General features: G+C 35.6%; 1 protein-coding gene across 1 annotated transcript in view; it reads left to right on the forward strand.

Moving 5' to 3' along the window:
* LOC108709572 (ephrin type-A receptor 7) overlaps positions 1–21,434 on the forward strand; it is a 310,721-nt gene that overhangs the window by 216,372 nt on the left and 72,915 nt on the right. The window contains exon 6 of the mRNA XM_041584012.1: positions 13,910–14,034. Coding sequence (XP_041439946.1) covers positions 13,910–14,034 — 125 coding nt within the window. The remainder of the gene's footprint in view (positions 1–13,909; positions 14,035–21,434) is intronic.

Raw genomic sequence — 21,434 nt, forward strand, 5'->3', positions numbered from 1 at the left:
TGTTCGAAGTTTTTTGGGGTCGAAGTGGGCCTACTTTGAAACGTACAATTCAAAGTAGAGCTACTTCGATCTACTTCGATTCAATGTTTTTTTAACTACGACCTTTGATCTTCCCAACTCGCCCAATTGCCTCCATACAGGTTCTAGGAGGTCCCCCATAGGTTAAAACAGCACTTCGGCAGCTTTTAGGTGGCGAATGGTCGAAGTCGAAGTTTTAAAGAGACAGTACTTCAAAAAAATTCGACCTTCGAATCGAAGTTGGACTATTCGATGGTCGAAGTACCAAAAAATTACTTGGAAATTTGACGTTTTTAACTTCGGACATTCACTTTGACCTTTGAAAAATCTGCCCCTATATGTTTTGCAAGAGGTACGTGAATACCTTCTGATTTAAGAAGCTTGGAAAGACAGCCTGTTGTATTCAGAAAATCTCTTATACTGTATATAGCTTTCCAGCATTATAACTGTTACACATCTTTTCTTACCATACCATATTTTCTCCATCTCAAAAAGTTCTACATAACACAAGGTCCCAAACAATCATATTTTTGATCCAAGTTTTAGCATTCTGTACTAATGTATATATGTATGTATGTATATTTTTATTTGTAAAGCGCTCCTTGAGGGCAAAGCACTGCACAACAAAACAATAAATCAGTAGTAGCAAACAAGGGGTCATTGGAATAAAAAGTAACAATAAGTGCATTAGAATACAATTCACATAAATATAAAATATAATTACAATACAGATTAAGTGCTCAGTGTCAAGGAAACAAAATGCTAGAGGACCCTACCCCGTAGGGCTTACAGTCTAAATGGGAGGGTAACATACAGTCACAATTCAGAGGGGTATTAAGGTGCTGTGGGTTACAGTTTGTTACACTGTTATATAAGTGCCAGTTCAGGTGTTATCCAGGTGCTCCCAGAGGTAGTCTTTGAGTTTTGTTTTAAAAACACTGAAGGAGGATTCTCTCCTGAGAGATCCAGGAATGGCATTCCAAATATAAGGAGTCTCAAGAGAGAAGGGTTTGATACGAGAAACAGCAGTATTAGTGGGGGGTACAACCAAGCGGTTGCTCTGAGAGGAGCGGAGGTTTCAGGCAGGAACTTATAGAGAAACAAGAGATGAGATGTAGTTAGGTGCAGAGGAATGAAGGGCTTTGAAGGTTATGAGGAGGAGTTTATAAGTTATACTTTGTTTTATAGGAAGCCATGATAAGGACTTCAGCAGTGGAGGGGCCTGTACCCTTTTGGATGAGAGGAGGATAATTCTTGCAGCAGTGTTTAATACAGACTGTAGAGGGGAGAGATGGGAGTTAGGGAGGCAAGTTAGTAGAAGGTTACAGTAATCTAGTCTGGATAGGATGAGAGCATGCATGAGCATGCTCTCATTCTAAAGCTTACATTCCCAGGGCCAGATTCAATTAAACAGGAAAACATTATTTTATGGTTTATCAAGTGTTAAGTGATGGGCGAGATTCGAATTGAAGACAAAAATGTTTCCTCCTAATTCAGTTCCAGTCTTTTCTTTTAGACCAGTAGTGTTTCACATAATAAACAGTGAGATAAGCTTTTCTTATTGAATAGCATCTGGCTCTATGGGAAAATCTGGAATTGAATTAGGAGATAAGTCTTTTCTCATCTAATTGACTCTGGCCCAAAATATAAAGATAAACAAAAATAGTATACAGGAATGGGACCTGTTATCCAGAATGCTCGGGACCTGGGGTTTTCCGGATCATGGATCTTTCCGTAATTTGGGTCTTCATGCCTTAAGTCTACTAGAAATTCATTTAAACATTAAATAAACCCAATAGGCTGGTTTTGCTTCTAATAAGTATTAATTATATCTTCGTTGGGATCAAGTACAAGCTACTGTTTTATTATTACAGAGAAAAAGGAAATTTTTAAAAATTTGGATTATTTGGATAAAATGGAGTCTATGGGAGACAGCCATTCCGTAATTCGGAGCTTTCTGGATATCGGGTTTCCGGATAAGGGATCCTATACCTGTACTTGTAATAATAGCACATATCTATAATTGTCCTAACTATATAATAATATTTTATCAATGAACATTTCAAAAGTAACAAAATCTTTTACACAGTATCTCAAATCAAGAAAAAGTAAAGCTCTTTTTCTTTCATTTATTGTAAGGCATGGAGGAAGGACACATTTTTTCTGATCTCTTTACCAGGCATAGTGTGACCTTTTAGAGTCATTGTTCCTCGTATGGCTGGGTAACGCATTCCCTGATCACCTTCCATGACACTATTAATGGAATATGTTCACAGCCCAGATATATCATGCATAAGGAAGGCAAAATAGACTTTTTTATTGATGTTGAGGTAATATGGATTTGATACACATACAGTATATTCAAAACCAATTAATTATTATATTTTTACAGCTTTTACCCCCCCATCTGTAAATTAATTCTTGTTAGACAGAATATTGCATAATAATAATTATCCGTGGCTATGAAGAAGGTTCTTGAATGCAGTACAAAGAAACAACGTGACTAACGCTAGAGAAAATTCGCTAGTGTAATTTCATTTTGGAACTTCGCCGATTTCCTAACGGGCACAGGCGTCATTTCGCTAGTGAAGGAGATAGACTCTAGCGTTGCTTCACACTCTAACTCACACTCTCTGGCGAACAGACGTAACTCCGCAAATTCACTAAGATGCGGATTTTACTGAACGTTACCTCATTCACCAGGTCAGACCAGGCAAAGTACAATGGAGTGCATAGGACTTCTTAAATTTTTAGTGCAAAATTTTTCTAAGTCCCAAAAAACGCTGGTGATAGCCTGCAAAGGTCCGTAAATTTTTTTTTGGGGTAACTGGGTTTCCCCCCCTCCATTTTCTAACATGTGGAACATAAACTATACAGTGGGCACATGTGTAGGGCATCTTAACAACTCTATTTTATTTATTAAGGTTCCCTGGACTTGTGTAATGTAATGTATTTGCTGCAACATATACGTCCATTCAACTTTATCATTTCCCGCCGTTTTGTTTGGCGAGGGTTCTTGTAACCTTGTGCCGCCATTGCTCTGTTGTGGGCAAACTGGGGTTCTGCATTGCTATGGTTACCTGATGCTCAGTTTACATTGTGTCCTTAGCACTACTGATGTCCCTTCCTCGTTGCTTGTATGTACTTTAGGCTTTAAATATTTGGAAGCCCATTGCTATTTCAATATTCAGTGTTTTTCTTGTTATTTTCTTTACTTGCACCCAGATGGTGTTATCTGTGGGAAAATGTGTGCTCCAGTGTGGAATATATATGTAGAAAAAGAGAGATTCTTTATATGTCTTCTATCTGATAAAACAGATGCTTGTGTTTGTTGCAGTATCTTTGCAATTTGACAGTTGTTAGGCTTTGATACATAACAACCCATAATGACATTTAAAATATGTCAAGATTACTATTAGCAAAATGCTTCTGACAAATGGCAGTAACATGTTGTGCCATAGTTGCCAAGGCTTAATGCATTGCTGTTTGTTCCCCTTTTTACAGAATGACCCGGTAAAACCCAAAATAAACTCACATTATGCTACTGCATTTGTGTATTGTGCCATTGACTAAAACACTAAAAGGTTTTGTAGCACATTATGGATTGCATCTGCTCATGCTCAACATGTTGTCAAATACTCAATATGCTATAAGGAGATTACTTTTGTCCACTTGTAGGGTTCATTTTGATATTATATAAGCCTTTTTTCCAAAACAACCCCTTGATCCTTTTAGAGCTACTGAAATAAGGCATTTGGTCTGCCAGTAACATCAAACAGAGAGAGGTTTTCAAAGAGCATCAAACATAATCTTTTTTTCTTATTGCATATGCGACTTTATTTATGACTTTATTAAGCAGAGGATTGTCGAGTAACTAGCCATCATGTTATTCTGATGAGCAGGTTTTAATGTAATTTGATCTGTCTGTCTGTCTGTCTGTCTGTCTGTCTGTCTGTCTGTGTGTCTGTCTGTGTGTCTGTCTGTGTGTCTGTCTGTGTGTCTGTCTGTCTGTCTGTGTGTCTGTCTGTCTGTCTGTGTGTCTGTCTGTCTATCACAAAGAGGGGTGTTATTTCACTTTAATTAGAAGAAGCAGATGATGCTGTCAAGTTTGAGGAATAAACAATGCACTCAGGGATCAGCAAATTTGGCAGCAAGGCTCACGATTAAATTGGCATCACACTACTGCACTTGCTAAGTATTATATTCATGTGGAACTCTTGTAAAAGTTTTGTTGTTTTTTGCTAGCATTTAAAAAAGGATTATCATTGTTTGAATAAAATCTCAACTGATTAAATTGAACCATACAACTGAAACAAGGACATTTCACTAAAGCTGTGGGGTTGTTTCCTGCTCGTCTGATTAAGAATTAGTGCAGGCAGTTCAAAAGCATTTCAGTGGCATGAGATTAAATCATTACACATGGTTGCCTCAGCATTGTGTAGGTATGATTCCATTTTTTATTAATGGTCAAGACTTCAACAATTAGTCATCTGTAATGAAAACTTCACTTATTTTTTATTAAAACAAAGTACAGGTAATCCCCGGGTTACGTACGAAATAGGGTCTGTAGGTTTGTTCTTGAGTTGAATTTGTCTGTATTTTGAAACATATATATTCACTTATTAAATGCAACAAAACAGAAGTTTGTCTTAAAGGGGACCTGTCACCCGAAAAAAATATTCCAAATCCTATTTTATCACATTAGTCAAGCAAAATAAACTTTAAGTGCACTGTAAAAAGTATTTGAATCTTGTTTCCTGGCACATGGGACTAGTATAGCATCAATTTTGTGCCTAGTTAATGAGACCTGTAGTCTTTAGTTAGTTGGTCTAACAACTGGATCCACAGGGCACACTTGGCAGATGAGCTTATGCACAGGGCAATACATCAGTGATTTATCAACTTTATCTGTATGTCTAATGAGAATACATTTTTCTCCTAAGCAGTTACATTTTATTTGTTTTTCCCTATAATGGAGTCAACATAAGCAAAGGCACCAAATCAGCAGGCAGGAGACATACTGGCTTCACAAGCTGCAATAGAGAAGGTAGAGTTCCATACAAAGTCAACAAAGGCAAAGTTATGCTTGAAAGTCAAACCGATGGGACATGGGTTGGTCAGAAACTGTATTCAGCAGCTACTGTAACAGGGATAGGACTACAACAGAAACAGAGTAGGGCTATAACACATCTATTGACATATTATCCCGAATGCTTAGGGTCTAGGGTTTTTTCCGATTAAGGATCCATATATTGGAGTACCATACCTTAAGTCTGCTAAAAATCATTTAAGCATTTAATAAACCCAGTAGGCTTGTTTTCCCACCAATATGGATACTGTTTTATTATTATTATTATTATTATTATTATTACAGGTATGGGACCTGTTATCCAGAATGCTCGGGATCTGGGATTTTCAGGATAACAGATCTTTCTGCAATATGGATCTTCATACTTTAAGTGTACTAGAAAATCATTTAAAAATTATATAAACCCAATAGACTAGTTTTACTAGCTGTAAAGATTAATTATATCTTAGTACAAGGTGCTGTATTATTATTACAGAGAAAAAGGAAATATTTTTTTAAAGATTTGCATTAATTGGATAATATGGAGTCTATGGGAGATAGCCTTTCCGTAATTCAGAGCTTTCTGGATAACGAGTTTCCGGATAACGGATCCCATACCTGTATTATTACAGAGAAAAGGGTAAAATATTTAAAAATTGGACTTATTTGCTCTAAATTTACTTTATGGGAGATGGCCTTTCCGTAATTTGAAGCTGTAATTCTGTATAATGGGTTTACAGATAATGGATTTAATCTTACAAAAAATGACTATGTTTTGGTGTAAGATTAAATACACATTTTGTAAATATGCTGTTTGTCTGTGCTAAAAATTAAGGGGCATACAAGGGGGTGGCATATATTTTTATATAAAATAACTTTGCATATGATTCAGGAAAAAAAAAGTTGTTTGGAATTAGGGATGATCAAATTCAGGTTTAAGTACAGTATGTCCTTTGGAAATAAGAGATTAGGCTAACTGAACTGTAATACTATTTCACTTAAAAGCAGACACTGACGAGGTTATCTGCAGTTGTTTAAGGGCATGTCTATGAAAGAAGCATCTCATATTATGATTGACTGTCCCACTGAGAATAATATAGGTCCTTCAGGACGAAACCAATAGATATGCGATGTCCATGTGCAGCAGAGCAAGAACTCAAAATCTAAGTAAACGTCTAACAGGCATCTAGCGTTTTCATCCCTGTAATGAAAATGCATGTCCTCCTACTCTTTTAATTAAGCAAGGATGCAGAACCCTGTTAGAGAGACAAGTGGAGAACTAATAACAATATGTTGTTGATTAGATGGCAGCACGTATGCTAACGGTTCAGGCTGCTTTTCACCCTTTCACTGCTCCACTTGTACTGAATACTAATTGTTTATTTTGGTTTGTTCAATTTGCAGTGCACGTCAAAAAAACAAGGAGGGCTTGTCCTGTCCTTTGAATAGAGATTGATTTTTACTTCACGCTCTTTCTGTCACTGACCAGGATAGGCTTTTTTTATTGTAAGGAACTATACGCTTGGTTAGAGAGATTAACTCATGGAGAAGATTAAGCAAACAAATACAGGTATGGGATCCGCTATTCAGAAACCTGTTATCCAGAAAGTTCAGGATTATGGAAAGACTGTCTCCCATAGGCTCCATTATAATTAAATAATCCAAATCTTTAAAAATTATTTCCTTTTTCTCTGTAATAATAAAACAATACCTTGTACTTGATCCAAAATAACATATAAGTAATCCTTATTGGAGGCAAAACCAGCCTATTGGGTTTATTAATGGGGTTATTTATCAAAATCTGAGTATTTCTGATTTTTTTTAAAATAAAAAATTCTGACCAAACTAGAATCCACAGTTTGACCATATTTATTATTTAAAAAACCCAATTTAATCAGATTTGGGGGGAAAAATCTTCAAAATCGAGTGAAAACCCAAATCATATGATTTTTTTCGAAGGTTTTTCCCGAATCGCTCAATTTTTTTGGCCTTTTTCCCGAAAAGTTAGAATGTTTCGGATTTTTGCCAGAAAAGCTTGAAATAGTCAGATTTTTGGGCTAATTTCAAAGCAATCCACAGAAACTTCCAAATAGGATAGAGACATCTTCCATTGACTTATATACAACCTCAGCAGGTCTGAGATGGCGGATTTTAGTATTCTGACTTTTTGCATCCTTGGGGTATAATAAATCTCAATTTTTTTTTTTTTTGTCCACTAAAAATTTTATAAATATTCAAATATTTTGAGATTTATTATACCCCGAAGATGCAAAAAGTCAGAATCCTAAAATCTGCCATCTCAGACCCCATTAATGTTTACATGATTTTCTAGTATGAAGATCCAAATTATGGAAAGACTCGTTATCCAGAACACTCCCTGGTCCCCAGCATTCTGGATAACAGGTCCCATAACTATATCGATATATTTTTAAAATGTTAACAATTGGGACATTTAGCTAAAAAATGTCCATCTGTTACACAAGCAAAATATTTCGTATCCCGCTAACAGTTTGATGGGATGTTGGGAATTGTAGTTCTCAACAGCTGGTAGATCTTGGGTTGGATTGTTTTGGCCTACGGTTATGTTCTAATTCCATATGTTTCTCGGTTGCGTAAAATGAAATGTGACTAAATTATTTTTAGCTTCTGCACATGCACCGCATTGAACAGGAAAATAAGTAACAGTTTAATCACTTTACATTTCACCTTGGAGCTTTTCTTCTTATAATCTTTTCAGCCAGGAAATCAGGAGAACATGCTGAGAGGACTTTGACATGCTAAAACCTAAAAGAATGGAGCTTATTAAATACAGAATATACATTTGCAGTTTCTAGCAGTGTTTTTATTCAGCTAAAACTTTGTTATATTTAATGTTCCATCTTTATTACATTCTCAGACTGCTGTATATATTTCTTTGCACTCTTTCCCAAGAATATATTTATCTCAGTATTTCTAATATCCAACTTCGAGCAACTCCGAATTCCCAAATGGACCTTATTTATGAAGAAAAAGCCAGAAAAAATAGGGTTGGGCAAAACTCTGAAAACTTTGGAGCTTTCCCTGTTTTTTGCTCCAAATTCCGAAATCATTGGATATCGTTACAGACATAAGCACAGACACTGGGACCTTCCCCATTGACTTGTACAGAACCTTGAGAGCTTTTAGATGCCAGGGTTTCGGATACAGAGTTTTTAGACCAGCGGACTTTAATAAATCTCGAATAATTTGTAATTTATTTTTTGCTCCGAAAACTACAAATTATTCAAGATTCAGGTATTCAGAGCTTGATAAATAACCCCCTATATGTTTAGTCTCCAAATGAGCTGCAAATTATTTTATTTTTATTGAAGGATATATACATTATCAAACTAACAATACTTACCAAATGTTTCCCTTGCAGTTCATAAAGCTGTATTTTTGCCTCACTGAATCTGTTTCTACTCTAGAAGTTATCTATATAGTAATAATTATAACTGCCAACAGCCACTGTTAATGCGATACATACAAATAATTCATTGTTCAGAGTAGTATAGAAAGCTATTTCATAAGGGACCCTTTTTAAAGTAGATTGCTGGTACCTGTAGCTTCTTATTTTACCCTTCAGAACCATGACATGACAAGTCCATTAGCTTAATGCTGAAGACATTTGTTACTCAGGTCTTAACCATGTGGCCTTGTTTAAGGTTTGTGAACCTTGTGGTTCCATCCTGACAATATATAGAATCCATTACCCAGACGTTGTCTAAAAAGCTCCAAATTACAGGAAGGTCATCTCCCATAAATTCCATTTAATGAAATAATTCAAATACATGATTTCCTTATTCTTTGTAATAATAAAACAGTACCTTGTACGTGATCCCAGCTAAGATAGAATGACTTCTTATTGAAGGCAGAACATTGCTTCTGGGAATTCTATCTTAGCTGGGATTTAATGTTTAAATGATCCTTTAGAAAAATTACGATATATAGAGATCCAAATTACAGAAATACCCCTGATTCAGAATACCCAGGGTCCTAAGCATTCTTGAGGTCCCATACCTGTCTCTGATTGCTCACATTTTTATTGTGAACAATTGATACTGGCACTTGCAATTTATCAAGGACATGGGGAGGCCCATTTATCGGCATTCTCATTTTAGTGGTTTTAGAAACCACAAATAAACTATTTTTTTCTAAAACCATGAATGTCTTGTAATTTATTGAAAGATCCAAATATAAAAAACATAAACAAGAAAAATGCCCAATGGTGTGCTAAAAAATACAAAAACCTCTAAAAATGTAAATTTTTCAGACAATTACAAGTGAAAAAAATTAGAATTTTTTTTTAAATTATTAAAATTATTCAATAAATTATTATTTTTTTAATTATTAATTAAAAAACAGTCCAATAGGAGCAGTGCAACTACCGTTGACTTCTATAGGACCTTGACTGCCATTACTTGGCAAATTTGTCATGGATATTTTTGCACTAAATAACTGACCTTATAATTTATAATTTTTTTATACATCAAAACATGGCATTGGCCGAACTGTACCATAAATTAATTTTGATTTGGTTAAAAATGTCAATCCTTTCTGTGAGCAGAAGTATGGATCCATAAATAACATGATCATTAACTGACAACCTACTTATGGACTGGTTTGCTCAACGATGTTTCGGATGCTGGTGGCAAATGCTGGTCATTTAAAAATATGTAGCTCATGAATTTTACAGTTCAGACAAATGTAACATGACCTCTATATCCATATATTTGAGTGCAGAAGAAAGATTAGTTGGTAAAGGCCCTTTGAACTGTAATGAGATTGTTAATAAATTGTGTTTTGGAAGTAGATCATTAGCCGAAGGTGCCTTCTCCGTCTCTGACATGGGAACGTTTTTGCTGCCTATTAACAGGCAGCAGAATTATGGGCCAAAATGACTTACTTGATATATTCCATTATAATAAGTGCATGACTTCATTTTCTGCTTCTCTGCCTGTTAATCAAACCATTTAGATTTAGAGTGTGTTGTTAAACATCAAGGAGCTTTGAAAATGTAGAAATCTAAAGCCACACTAGCACAAAAAAAGTTAAGACATAGAAGTACTATACAAGATCAAGATTAACTCGTCTGCTATCTCTGGTGATTGCAAATAGACATGGGGTAGATTTACTAAAGGGTGAAGTGACTAACACTGGCGACGATTCGCAGGGACTTCACTGATTTACTAACGGACACAAGCGTCACTTCGCCAGCGAAAGAGATAGTGATAGTTATTTGCACTCTATTGCCAGGCGACTTTTCTTTTACTTCATATTCTGAGTGGAAAAATCATCTAAGTTCAAAAAACGGTGGCGACTTTTCATTTTTTCAGGGTGATAGGCTGCAACCGCTGTAACTGCTTTCTCCCATACATTTTCTAACATATGGGACATTATTTTACAGTGAGCTCATGTGTAGGGCATTATAACAACTCTATTGACTTTATTAAGGTTCCTCGGACATAGTTATCAGTGTCAATGTAATGTATTAGATGCAACATGTAACATAAAGACGTCCATTCAACTTTAAACTTTAAATTTCCCGCCGTATGAAATGCCTAATTAGCCTGAGCGCAAGACCTCTAACAAATTTGCACTAGGCAGAATTGAACGCTTCGCTTTGATTTGCTTGCATTGCTAAAGTAACTAGTGAAAATTCGCCAGCTTCCGTCGGCCAGGATGAAACCACGCATTTTAGTAAACTACCGTTTAGTGTTGCGATGGGTGCGAAGCCATAGCTGGCGAATTTACGCCGCTTAGTAAATTTACCCCATGGAGTGACATTTAACTTTTATTTTTCATTCAAAATGATTAGATGGATATTAGCCAAACCTTGCATATCTTCTAAACACTATCTAGTATATACATTTTCCTGTAAGAACTGAGAAACAAAGTTGGTCAACTCATTCAGCTCACTCCAAACCAATCCATCTCCTGAAATTTATTTCAGTTACTTCTATCTCTTATGTCCTTCCAGTATTAAGATATTTAAATTTTTTCTTATTTATTTGTATAGATCCTTTGTTTGTTTGTCCCATTTATTATCATATTAAAAAAACATCCAGCATGGTCTAGTTCTTTTATAAATATGATATTTTAACATGATTAACATAACCAATAGTCAGTCTTACATATTTGCAGTCTATGCACTTACTTGGCAGCTACTGCTGCATGTTCTGCTCGGTGCTTAACAGACCTTTAAAGAAGGAAATCACAAAAATGTGCAAGGTGTTGTGGGAAATGGAGACTGCTGCCTACTTCAACACGTAGTCAGAACCGGTAAGGGAGAGAATACTAGAGGATAAACAGTTAAAACTTTCAGTGGCAAATACATTTAGAAATAATATTAAATTCTTTAGAAACTTGTATGCCAGTTAGTTGTTTAAATGAAATCTGCTCTCATGATGCAAACTTTTGACTTAAGGTTTACAATGTCTTTATCTTTTGCTGTTGCTATGTCAACAATTATACTGCTCTATACAGTTAGCCTTTGTCTATTTATTTAAAAACCATGGTATACTGCACATAGTAAACCTGATGTAAACAATGTATAAGAAAGTTGATTTTTTTTTGTGGACTATGCCATTTACCACACTTTGGTGGTTACATAATTCATTTGAGTAAAGCCATTTAAATCTAATCTTAGATGCATTAAAGGAGAACTAAAGCTTACCTAAAGAAGTAGGGCAGAAATGCTGTATGTTATGTTTTGGGCTTCTGTACCAGGCCAGGGCAACCAAATTCCTTTTATCAGGAAAGATCTGTGTCTCCAAAGTTGCCCCAGTAGCTCTTCATCTTCTTTTTTTCTGATTCACTGCACATGCTCTGTGATGCTGTCAGGCTGATTAGTAAAGAATTATGATTATCAGTACATGGCAACTCATGGAAACCAGTCCAACTAGCATCAAAATTTAATAATCCTGTAGCATCAGCTTATATTACAGGCAAACCTCATTTTCTACTTGATAATTTGCTTTGACCCCTAAGCTTAGCTTCTCAACAGCTGCTCAGAGCCCACTGAGCATGTGTGTGTCGCAGACACTTCTAACCTAATCCAGGATGGGAATCTCCTGTGACAAATTTGAAGGCCTGGATCATTACTACTATAGAGATACTGAACCTTTAGGCTGGTTCAATAAGTTAAAAAAATAAAATATTGCATTTCTATTAATTGATTGGGTTAAGTTCTCCTTTAAGGTGATTTACCTTCACAATATGCCCCTGGTAAGCATTCCACAGACTTACCGTCATACTGAAGAACTATTTGTGTTCCAGTTGAAAATTCAATTCTTCTATTTTCCATAAAGGAGCAGCCTCTTGTCCTCTTTTCTGAAATTGCAAACTGGAGAGCTACAGAATAAAAAAGCTAAATAGCTCAAAGGCCACAAATAATAAAATATGAAAACAAATTGCTGGATGTCTGAGAATATCACTCTCTAGACCAGGGGTCGCCAACCTTTTTTAAACACGAGCCACAATCAATTATAAGAAGAGTTGGGGAGCAGCAAAGGCATGAAAAATTTCCAGGGGGTACCAAATAAAGGATGTGATTTGATTTGGGAGGCCCTATTTGGACTGGAAGCTTACAGGAGGCTCTGTTTGTCAGTACACTTAGGGGTTATTTATCAAAGTCCGAATTTATCTCATTGTTCTCTGAAATATACTCCAACCAAATCTGCACAGGTTATTTCCCCTCAGGCCCTAGGCAACCTGGCCAGCTGCAGCGCAGGCTGAGCATGTGCATGCGTGAATTGGTGCGTGTGCATGCGCGAGTTGACGCACACATGGAAACGTTAATCAGAGTGTGTGCATGTGCGGAAGCGCAAAAAGACTGGGAGATAAGGGATCGGACTTGGGGTAGGCAACAAAACAGGTACGTGCCTGGCGCCACCCCAGCTTTGTGCCCAAGATACGTGCCTACTTTGCCTACCCCTTATTCCGGCCCTGTTTCCCCTTATTTATTAATACATTTCCTGAAAATTTCCAATTCGGGAAAAAACTTGAAAAAATATTGAAAATCTTCTGAAAATTCGGATCGTCCAAATTTTTCAGATTTTCCACCTTAAAAATCAGATTTTTTTGGATCTTTGCTTGAAAACCACAAAATCTTCAGATTTTTGCACAAACCCAGCGCTGGTCAGAATACCTTCGGGACTTCTCCCATTGACTTATATACAACGTCCGCAGGTCTGACATGCTGGATTTTCGGATTCTGATTTTTTCAATCCTCTGGGTATAATAAATCCCGAAAAATTTGATTAATTTTTTCACTAAAAATTCAGAAGTAAAAAAAAATTTAGTTTTTCTGGTTTTTGCCATTCAGACTTTAATAAATAACCCCCTTAGTATTTATACAATTAAAACTTGCCTTCAAACATGGAATTAAAAAAGAAGCACCTGTTTGAGGCTACTGGGAGTAACATACAAGGGGTTGGTGGGCAACATGTTGCTCATGAGCCACTGGTTGGGGATTACTGCTCAAGATCATAGTAAAAGTCAATTTAAAGGTGAACAATATCTGAAGGTGAACCAAAAGTCTGCATCATCATTTATACACCTGCGTGTGTAAAGGTAAGTTCTGCCAAAGGACATTTTATTGCAGATGCTTTTAGGGGCAAAAGTAGACCATGGTAACTTAAGATAAAGCATTGATATAACTGCCTTTTTTTGTATTCTTTAAACACTACTGTACTAATCTACTCTAATCTACTGTTTTAATGTCTGATTTCAGTTAAAATGCATACTTTTAACTCTATAATTTTTCTCACTTTTGCTTCTCACTTTTGCTCCTCTTCTTTCCAGCTTTGTCATTGATCACTGACATCCGTGCCGACAAAATTGACCAGAAAAGAATCACTTTATCATGGCAGGAGCCAGCTTTCCCATTCATAAACAACACAGAATATGAGATCAAGTACTATGAAAAGGTACTGTGCACAATGCTAAATCATCATCTTTCAAATGCCTTAGAGCAGCTCACAAACAGTCAGTTGCAAGTTAAGCTTTCACTTAAAGTCATTTCTCAAGGTGGTGCGAAGGTTGCTATAAAGCTCAATATAGGCTGTTGTCCTCAGGAGGGTGTACCATTTGATACGATACTCTAATGCATACATAATCTATTACTTAATAAGGTTTGTAAAGAGTTGGCATGGAGACTGTAAATATCCCTTAATTAAGTATAGAAATTGGATATTCTGTTCTGTAATAATTAACACAACTTCCACCTACACGTGTAATTAATTTTTTGTCAAGGTATGAATTATATGAAAGCAGTGCTGCTTTTGCATCTGCAGTCATTTAGCACATGATCTAATGTCATGTCTGCTTGCATTTAAAAATGGAATATTCCGTTGAAAATTGAAAGTTTGAAAGGCATCAGCATGGTTTTAAAATATGACACTCTGTAGACTTACAAGTCATTGTGTTAATGCAGGAAGAAAAGGTCAGGTTCAGCAAGCCATCAGACTGAATAGAGTTCAGACAATGCTAGCAGCCTCTGCTGAATACATTTAATTGGGACCTATGTTTTATCGAGTATTTCAGAAGTATTAAAGACCAAAAGGTCAGCTGTGATACAAAGCTGAAAGCATTTTATTTTTTTAATGGTAAAGGTGTTTTTCCCCCGTATTTCTTTATATAAGCACTTTTTCTTCTGATTGTAAAAAGTTGCTTTCTATTGATACAAAGCCACAAAACTTTCCATTTCTCTAGATGTTTAATGAATTCATTCTTGCAAATGTTTGTGTGAAGGGGTGAATCAGTGTCTGATTTTCCACCTATGGTAAATTGTGTTTTGGGCTTCTGTACCAGCCCAAGGCAACAACAGCCCTTTAGCAGTGAAGATCTGTTACTCTCAATGCCCCTTGCAGCTCCCCATCTTCTTTACTGCTGATCTTCTGTTCTGCTGTCAGTTACCTGAGCTTAGGCACCAACTCACTATATATATACAGCATGTATACAATATAAATGTCACAGTACAAGGTTGATGAGTAATTTATTAAGATTCTCATCACATGGCTGCTCAGAAAACAGTACATTCTGCATCAGAATTTAATAAACAGCCCAGTAGTATCAGCTTGATGACCCCTAACTTTAGCTTCTTAATAGCTGCTTTGACCATACTGAGCGTTTTGACCCCCTGTACACAACTTTGAAGGCCTGAATCATTACTTATTTATGAATAATAATTTTGAAACTTTAGGCTAGTACAGTAAGTTCAATATATAAAAAACAGCGTTTAAACCCATTTTTGTTTTTAAGGTTTAGTTTTCCTTTAAAAAGTACAATGCCATTTTAAAGGATGCCATGTAAGAAATGTACCTCACTTTCATGTGTCACTCTGCAGAAGTACATGTCAGACATCCCAATGGCCAACCTTCAAAATTTAGTCCCTTTACATAAATTATCTTAATAAACTAACATCAGATTTTTAAATGTAATTAAAAAGGGAATTTAGTTGGCAAACACATATGTCCCTTTTAGTATAATTTATAAAAAATTATTGGTTTTAAGTGCTTCTCAACCAAAGTTGATTCTTGTTTTAATCAATCAGGGTGTACAGTATGTTATTGATTTAAGAAATGCATCGGAAAGGTGGCATGATGCTGGTGTTAACCCACTGAGGGGTACCATTGGAGGACGTTTAGTATGTATTCCTCTCTATAGAACTCAGTTCTTCTAGCGCAGAGAGCTTAATTGCACAGCGGACCCCCCAGACTTCCCTGAACCACTTCCGGCACCTAAAAAAGTTGAGAGAAGGGGGGCGCCTCAGGGCGGCAAAGGGGCGAGAATCTCCCCTGGACAAGTAACATAATAAATACAATAAATATGCACAAAGTACACAAAGACACAGTAGGGAAGAGGTCAAATGGTGGACTCTAAAGGTGGCTTTAGACGCGCCGATAATATTGTGCAAAACAGTGCGTGTATGGGGGAGACAAGCCCAACTAATATTGACAGAAGTTAATGGGTGTTATTTTGCTTTTTTTTGTGCTTTTTTTCTGTGTAAAATGCATTGAAGTCAATTGGCTTTTTTTGCACAAAATACATTGACGACAATAGGCATTTTCTTTTTCCACATCATATATTGAAGTCAGTGTGTGGTTTTTGCTGTGGTTTTCTCATGCATTTTTCCATGCAGAAATCTGTACCTGCTGAACTCACTTTTTCTAAAACCGTGAATGTCATGGAATTTATTAAAAGATCTGAATATAAAAAGAACAAACAAAAAAAAAACTCTGAACAATGCAGTAGAAATACCAATACCTCTAAAAGTTTGAATTCATTAAAAGCGGTCCAATAAGATCAACGCAGCTTCCATTGACTTCTATAGCACCTTTGACAACTTTTACCTGGCAAATTTTGGCATTAGAGGCTTTTCATGGTTTTAACTAGCGATGGGCAAATTTGCGCAGTTTCGCTTCGCCCAAAAATTCGCTTTTTTACACCGGCGCCCGTTTTTTTTCGGGGTAATTTTTGCTGCGAATTTTCGCTGACGTTTCGCGAATTTATTCGCTGGCGGCGAATCACGCGAATTCGCAGTGAATTCGCCGCAAATTCGCGCCTGGCGAATAAATTCGCCCATCACTAGTTTTAACACTTTAATCTCTCATTTTTTGAGCTTTTAAGAAATATAGCAATGCCACAAATTGTTTGAGATTCTTGGAAACAATAGAAATTTGATTGTTAGTAAATGGGCCCTTTAGAGGCTTATTTGTCATCACTCTCATTTTAGTGGTTTTAGAGGTTTTTGGAACCACAAGTAAACTCACAAACTCTAAAACCACAAATGCCATGGAAATTATGAAAGATCCAAATATGAAAAGTTCAAACAAAAAATAGAGCTGAATGATGCTCAAAAAAATATGAATACCTCTAAAACTTCTAAAAATGTAAGTTTTTCAGACAATTTCTAAAAAAAAATCTGAAAACCGCCAAGTCCAAATTGATTAAAAGCAGTCCAATAACATTGGCTTCTGTAGGACCTCGACAACTTTTAAATGGTGACTTTTTGCACCAATTTTTCGTGGTTTTTACACATGGAATCTTATTTATTTAAGGTTGGATTTTAGTGGTTTTAGAGGTTTTTAAAACCACAACTAAACTCACAAACTTTAAAACAATTCATTCACGATTAATTTATTAAAAGATCCAAATATAAAAAGTGCGAACTAAAAAATAAATGTGAAGAAAATACAAATACAAAAATATAAATACCTCGAAAACTTTGCGTTTTTTCAGGCAATCTTAATAGAAAAGACATTAGAAAACCTCTAAAAGTACGATTTGATTTAAAGTGGTCCAATAAAATCAGCACAGCTCCCATTGACTTCTATAGTGCCTCGACTACTTTTGCCCTGTGAAGTTTGGCATTGAAGGTTTTTTTGTTTTTTCACTAAATAAATTAAGACTTTTTTGGTTTTTAGAAATATAGGAAAGCCAAAAATTTTGAAATTTGTGGAAAATTAGTTTATTATTAGATTATTAGTAAATGATCCACTTAATAAATCTAAAATGTTCAGAGCTTTTAAGAAATATTGGAAAAACAAACAATTTTTGAGATTTGTGTAAAAAAATAGAGATTTCTACCCTCATTTCAATGCATGCTGCCTTAATATATAAGGAATCTCCACCTGAATCTCTTTAGCATGTACAGCATTATTGGTTGTACTGTATTTGCACATTTAGATGCATTTTAGAGGGAGCTAAAATTCTTCTTAAGCATGTGCAGTCTTTCAATAAAACCAAGGGAATTTTTCCTTAAATGTACTTTATTTATTGAAATCATTTTAAATCATACAATCATTTGCTAGTTATCCAGACTACACGAATGATGTCTAGTTATGGGCTATTAACTAACATCTGAAATTCCTTTGAAGTGAACATCCATTTGACAAACATGAAAAACAGGGGAATTCCAAGTTATCTCAACACAACATGATTACATTAATATGGAAACATGGCCATCTCAAAATGAATACGTCCTTTAGTTATGCAGAACAATAAACTAATAAACTGTGACTTGCTGTTGCTAAATCAAAACTGAACCTTTCATATTATGTATAATTGTATTTCCAAGACATAACTGCATATCCAATTTGAGTTGAAGAAATCAAATATCATATCTAGAGGTTTAATCATGGTGGATCATTTAGAAACTGAGCTTGCTTTAATTTGCAAGAAGAAATTGCGCTGTCAACCTTTGAGAGTTTCAGGCATGTAAATGACAAGTATTATTAGTGACACTGGGAAAGGCAAATCACTTGGAATATAATACTCTTGGAATCTGAAAGATTGTAGGAATTTTGTAAGTGTAATATCAATGGCAGGCAATGGTAAATAATAATGTTTTACTTCTCAATAAAATTACTTGGAAAGGAAGGGGCATTGGTCTTTCACACACTTGCTGTCCACAGCCTTGTTATATGTTTTCCTATAAAGAACCTAGAATCATAGGTTTTCATTTACAAACTTTAGTGCCTTAAGAAGTATCTGATTTTTATTAAGTTACAAAACATTGAGCATTGTATATATCTATTTGTTTGGAAAGTTAATTTACCAAATGCAGTTTATCAAGTATTTCTGTTTTTGTTTTTTTGTTTTTTTTATTACCGGTACTTTGAAGAATACTTACATAAAATTTTCTCTTTAAACAAAATTTTAGAGCTGTGGTATGTAGAAGTTGGTTTGGAAGATTACTACTGTTTGACTATTTTGGGCCAAATTCTGCTCTGTAAACACTGTCTGATAAACATATAATTGGTTTCAAAATGCACCTGGATTTACAGAAATGTTTATCTGCAGCTAGAGGACTCTCCAGGCTGCACAAGCTTCTTTCCTGCTTGGGTTGGCAGTGCAGTGATTGTGAATGTGTGGAAGAGTGAATAAACCCAGGGATTATGGGGTCCGTTTACTAAATTATGGTAAAAATATTCGCACAAAATGTAGTCAAATTTGTTGCAGAATATGTTTTCGCCAGTTTACTAACCTGCAGTAAATATAAATTTGCGAATTTTCTTGCACAAGAATATGTTTTCACCAGTTATAGCATTTGCTGAAAATAATGCTACGTACACATTCATGGCTGGTTTACTAAACTACGAAATCTGCAAAAGACAAAATTTACACAAGAATATTCACAAAATTTTACCGCCACCTATGAAGTGGAGTAAAAGTATTTTTTCGCCAGAAAATTCTCAAGGGGCAGGAAATATTCCACAATACTTTTTTTTTTACCCATCATTCTTTGCTGACAGGAGAGAGAGATCTGTAGCTATTGCTGACAGGATGTTTTGGCTTCTGCTTCTATCTGCTGCAATTTCAGCTCAGAGGCGTATTATTGGCAGTGGGTATCACAGTCCAAGGATTTGTCAGCTTTTTTGTTTTCATTGTGATTGGCTATATTAAACTGTGCATTTCTATGAAGCAAAGAGATTGGCTGGTATGATTTCTTGTTCATATGATTCTATTGGCAGAAGGGTTTATATGATGCATATATGTTTGATTGGTGTTACTCTGGTAATGCTGTTGGATGATATTATCATCATCAGTCAATAAAGTTTATGAGTTTTGAAAATGTCATAATAACCGCCATAAACCAAGACTATTTTATAGCATAAATATTTGCAAAAACATAATTTGTCGCCAGAAAATTCGCAAAATTACCGCTAACGTAAGCTAGTTCATTAACGTAGTTACCACAAGTGATCGCAATCACTTCTGAGCTTCTTTACTCTTTAGTAAACTTAGTTGATATTAGTTGATATAATATTCTGATGGAAAAATATTCTCAGCGATAACATGCAGAAACTTAAAGGGATACTGTCATGGGAAAAAAATGTTTTTTTCAAAATGAATCAGTTAATAGTGCTGCTCCAGCTGAATTCTGCACTGAAATCCGTTTCTCAAAAGAGCAAATAGATTTTTCTATATTCCGTTTTGAAATCTGACATGGGGCTAGACATATTGTTAATTTTCCAGCTGCCCCAAGTCATGTGACTTGTGCTCTGATAAACTTCAATCACTCTTTACTGCTGTACTGCAAGTTGGAGTGATATCACCCCCCTCCCTTTTTCCCCCCAGCAGCCAAACAAAAGAACAATGTGAAGGTAACCAGATAGCAGCTTCCTAACACAAGATAACATCTGCCTGATAGATCTACGAACAGCACTCAATAGTAAAAACCCATGTCCCACTGAGACACATTCAGTTACATTGAGAAGGAAAAACAGCAGCCTGCCAGAAAGCATTTCTCTCCTAAAGTGCAGGCACAAGTCACATGACCAGGGGCAGCTGGGAAATTGACAAAATGTCTAGCCCCATGTCAGATTTCAAAATTGAATATAAAAAAATCTGTTTGCTCTTTTGAGAAATGGATTTCAGTGCAGAATTCTGCTGGAGTAGCACTATTAACTGATGTGTTTTGAAAAAAAACACGTTTTCCGATGACAGGATCCCTTTAAAGTCAAATTTATTACACTTTAGTAAACTGACACCTAAGTGGAGTTTATTATGTGGCAATAACCTCATGAGGCTTAGACTTAATAAGGAGGCAGATTTCAACGTCAATGTTAGGATTACACCAAATCCAAAGCAAAGCCTTTGACAATCCATAAATATACAAGGAATTGCCCTGTTAAAACAGGTTTTACAAGGCACAGCATTCAAATATATCCATTATGTTATATTAAGGCAGCAGATCAGCTTTACAGTCTGGGACATTTTTACTGAACAGTCCAACTAACTCTTCTAAAACTGTGGCAATAAGTTACATGTTTTATGGATAACGAGCTCATAATTCCAGAATAATAAAGTAGCTAAAATAACAAGGTTTCCTGAATGTAAATGCTGCCGTAATAAACATTCTATGATTACGGTGATATCAAATTGCTGGGTTGGTCCACCTTCCAAGTAGCTTGGTCAAAAAAGACCACAATTCATTTAAAAATTTGGGGGCTCATTTTTTAGGAACTGCAGGTAAAAAGTTAAAAAGAAGGTTCAGATGATTGATGATACATACAGTATAAAACAGGGATTGTGGCAATGGAATATATATAGTAAGGCTGAATGATAAGACATCATCAAGGCATGCTTATGATGAAAGTTTATACTTCTTACTATATCTGTCTGCATAACCAAGGCTGTATTTGCCATCTACTGTAGGCACTCAAGATTAGGGCTGCAGCTTTGCATGGGTGGATTGTTCCTATATGATAAATAGATTTTTATGTGAAAAAGAACATCTTTGTCGCTGGATACTTATTATTATATTGACCTTGGTTTGTCTTATTAATGCATTGTTTCATTGTATAGTGCTTTGTACAGAAGT

This window comes from Xenopus laevis, chromosome 2S (assembly GCF_017654675.1).
Source record: "Xenopus laevis strain J_2021 chromosome 2S, Xenopus_laevis_v10.1, whole genome shotgun sequence".
Classification (NCBI taxonomy): domain Eukaryota; kingdom Metazoa; phylum Chordata; class Amphibia; order Anura; family Pipidae; genus Xenopus; species Xenopus laevis.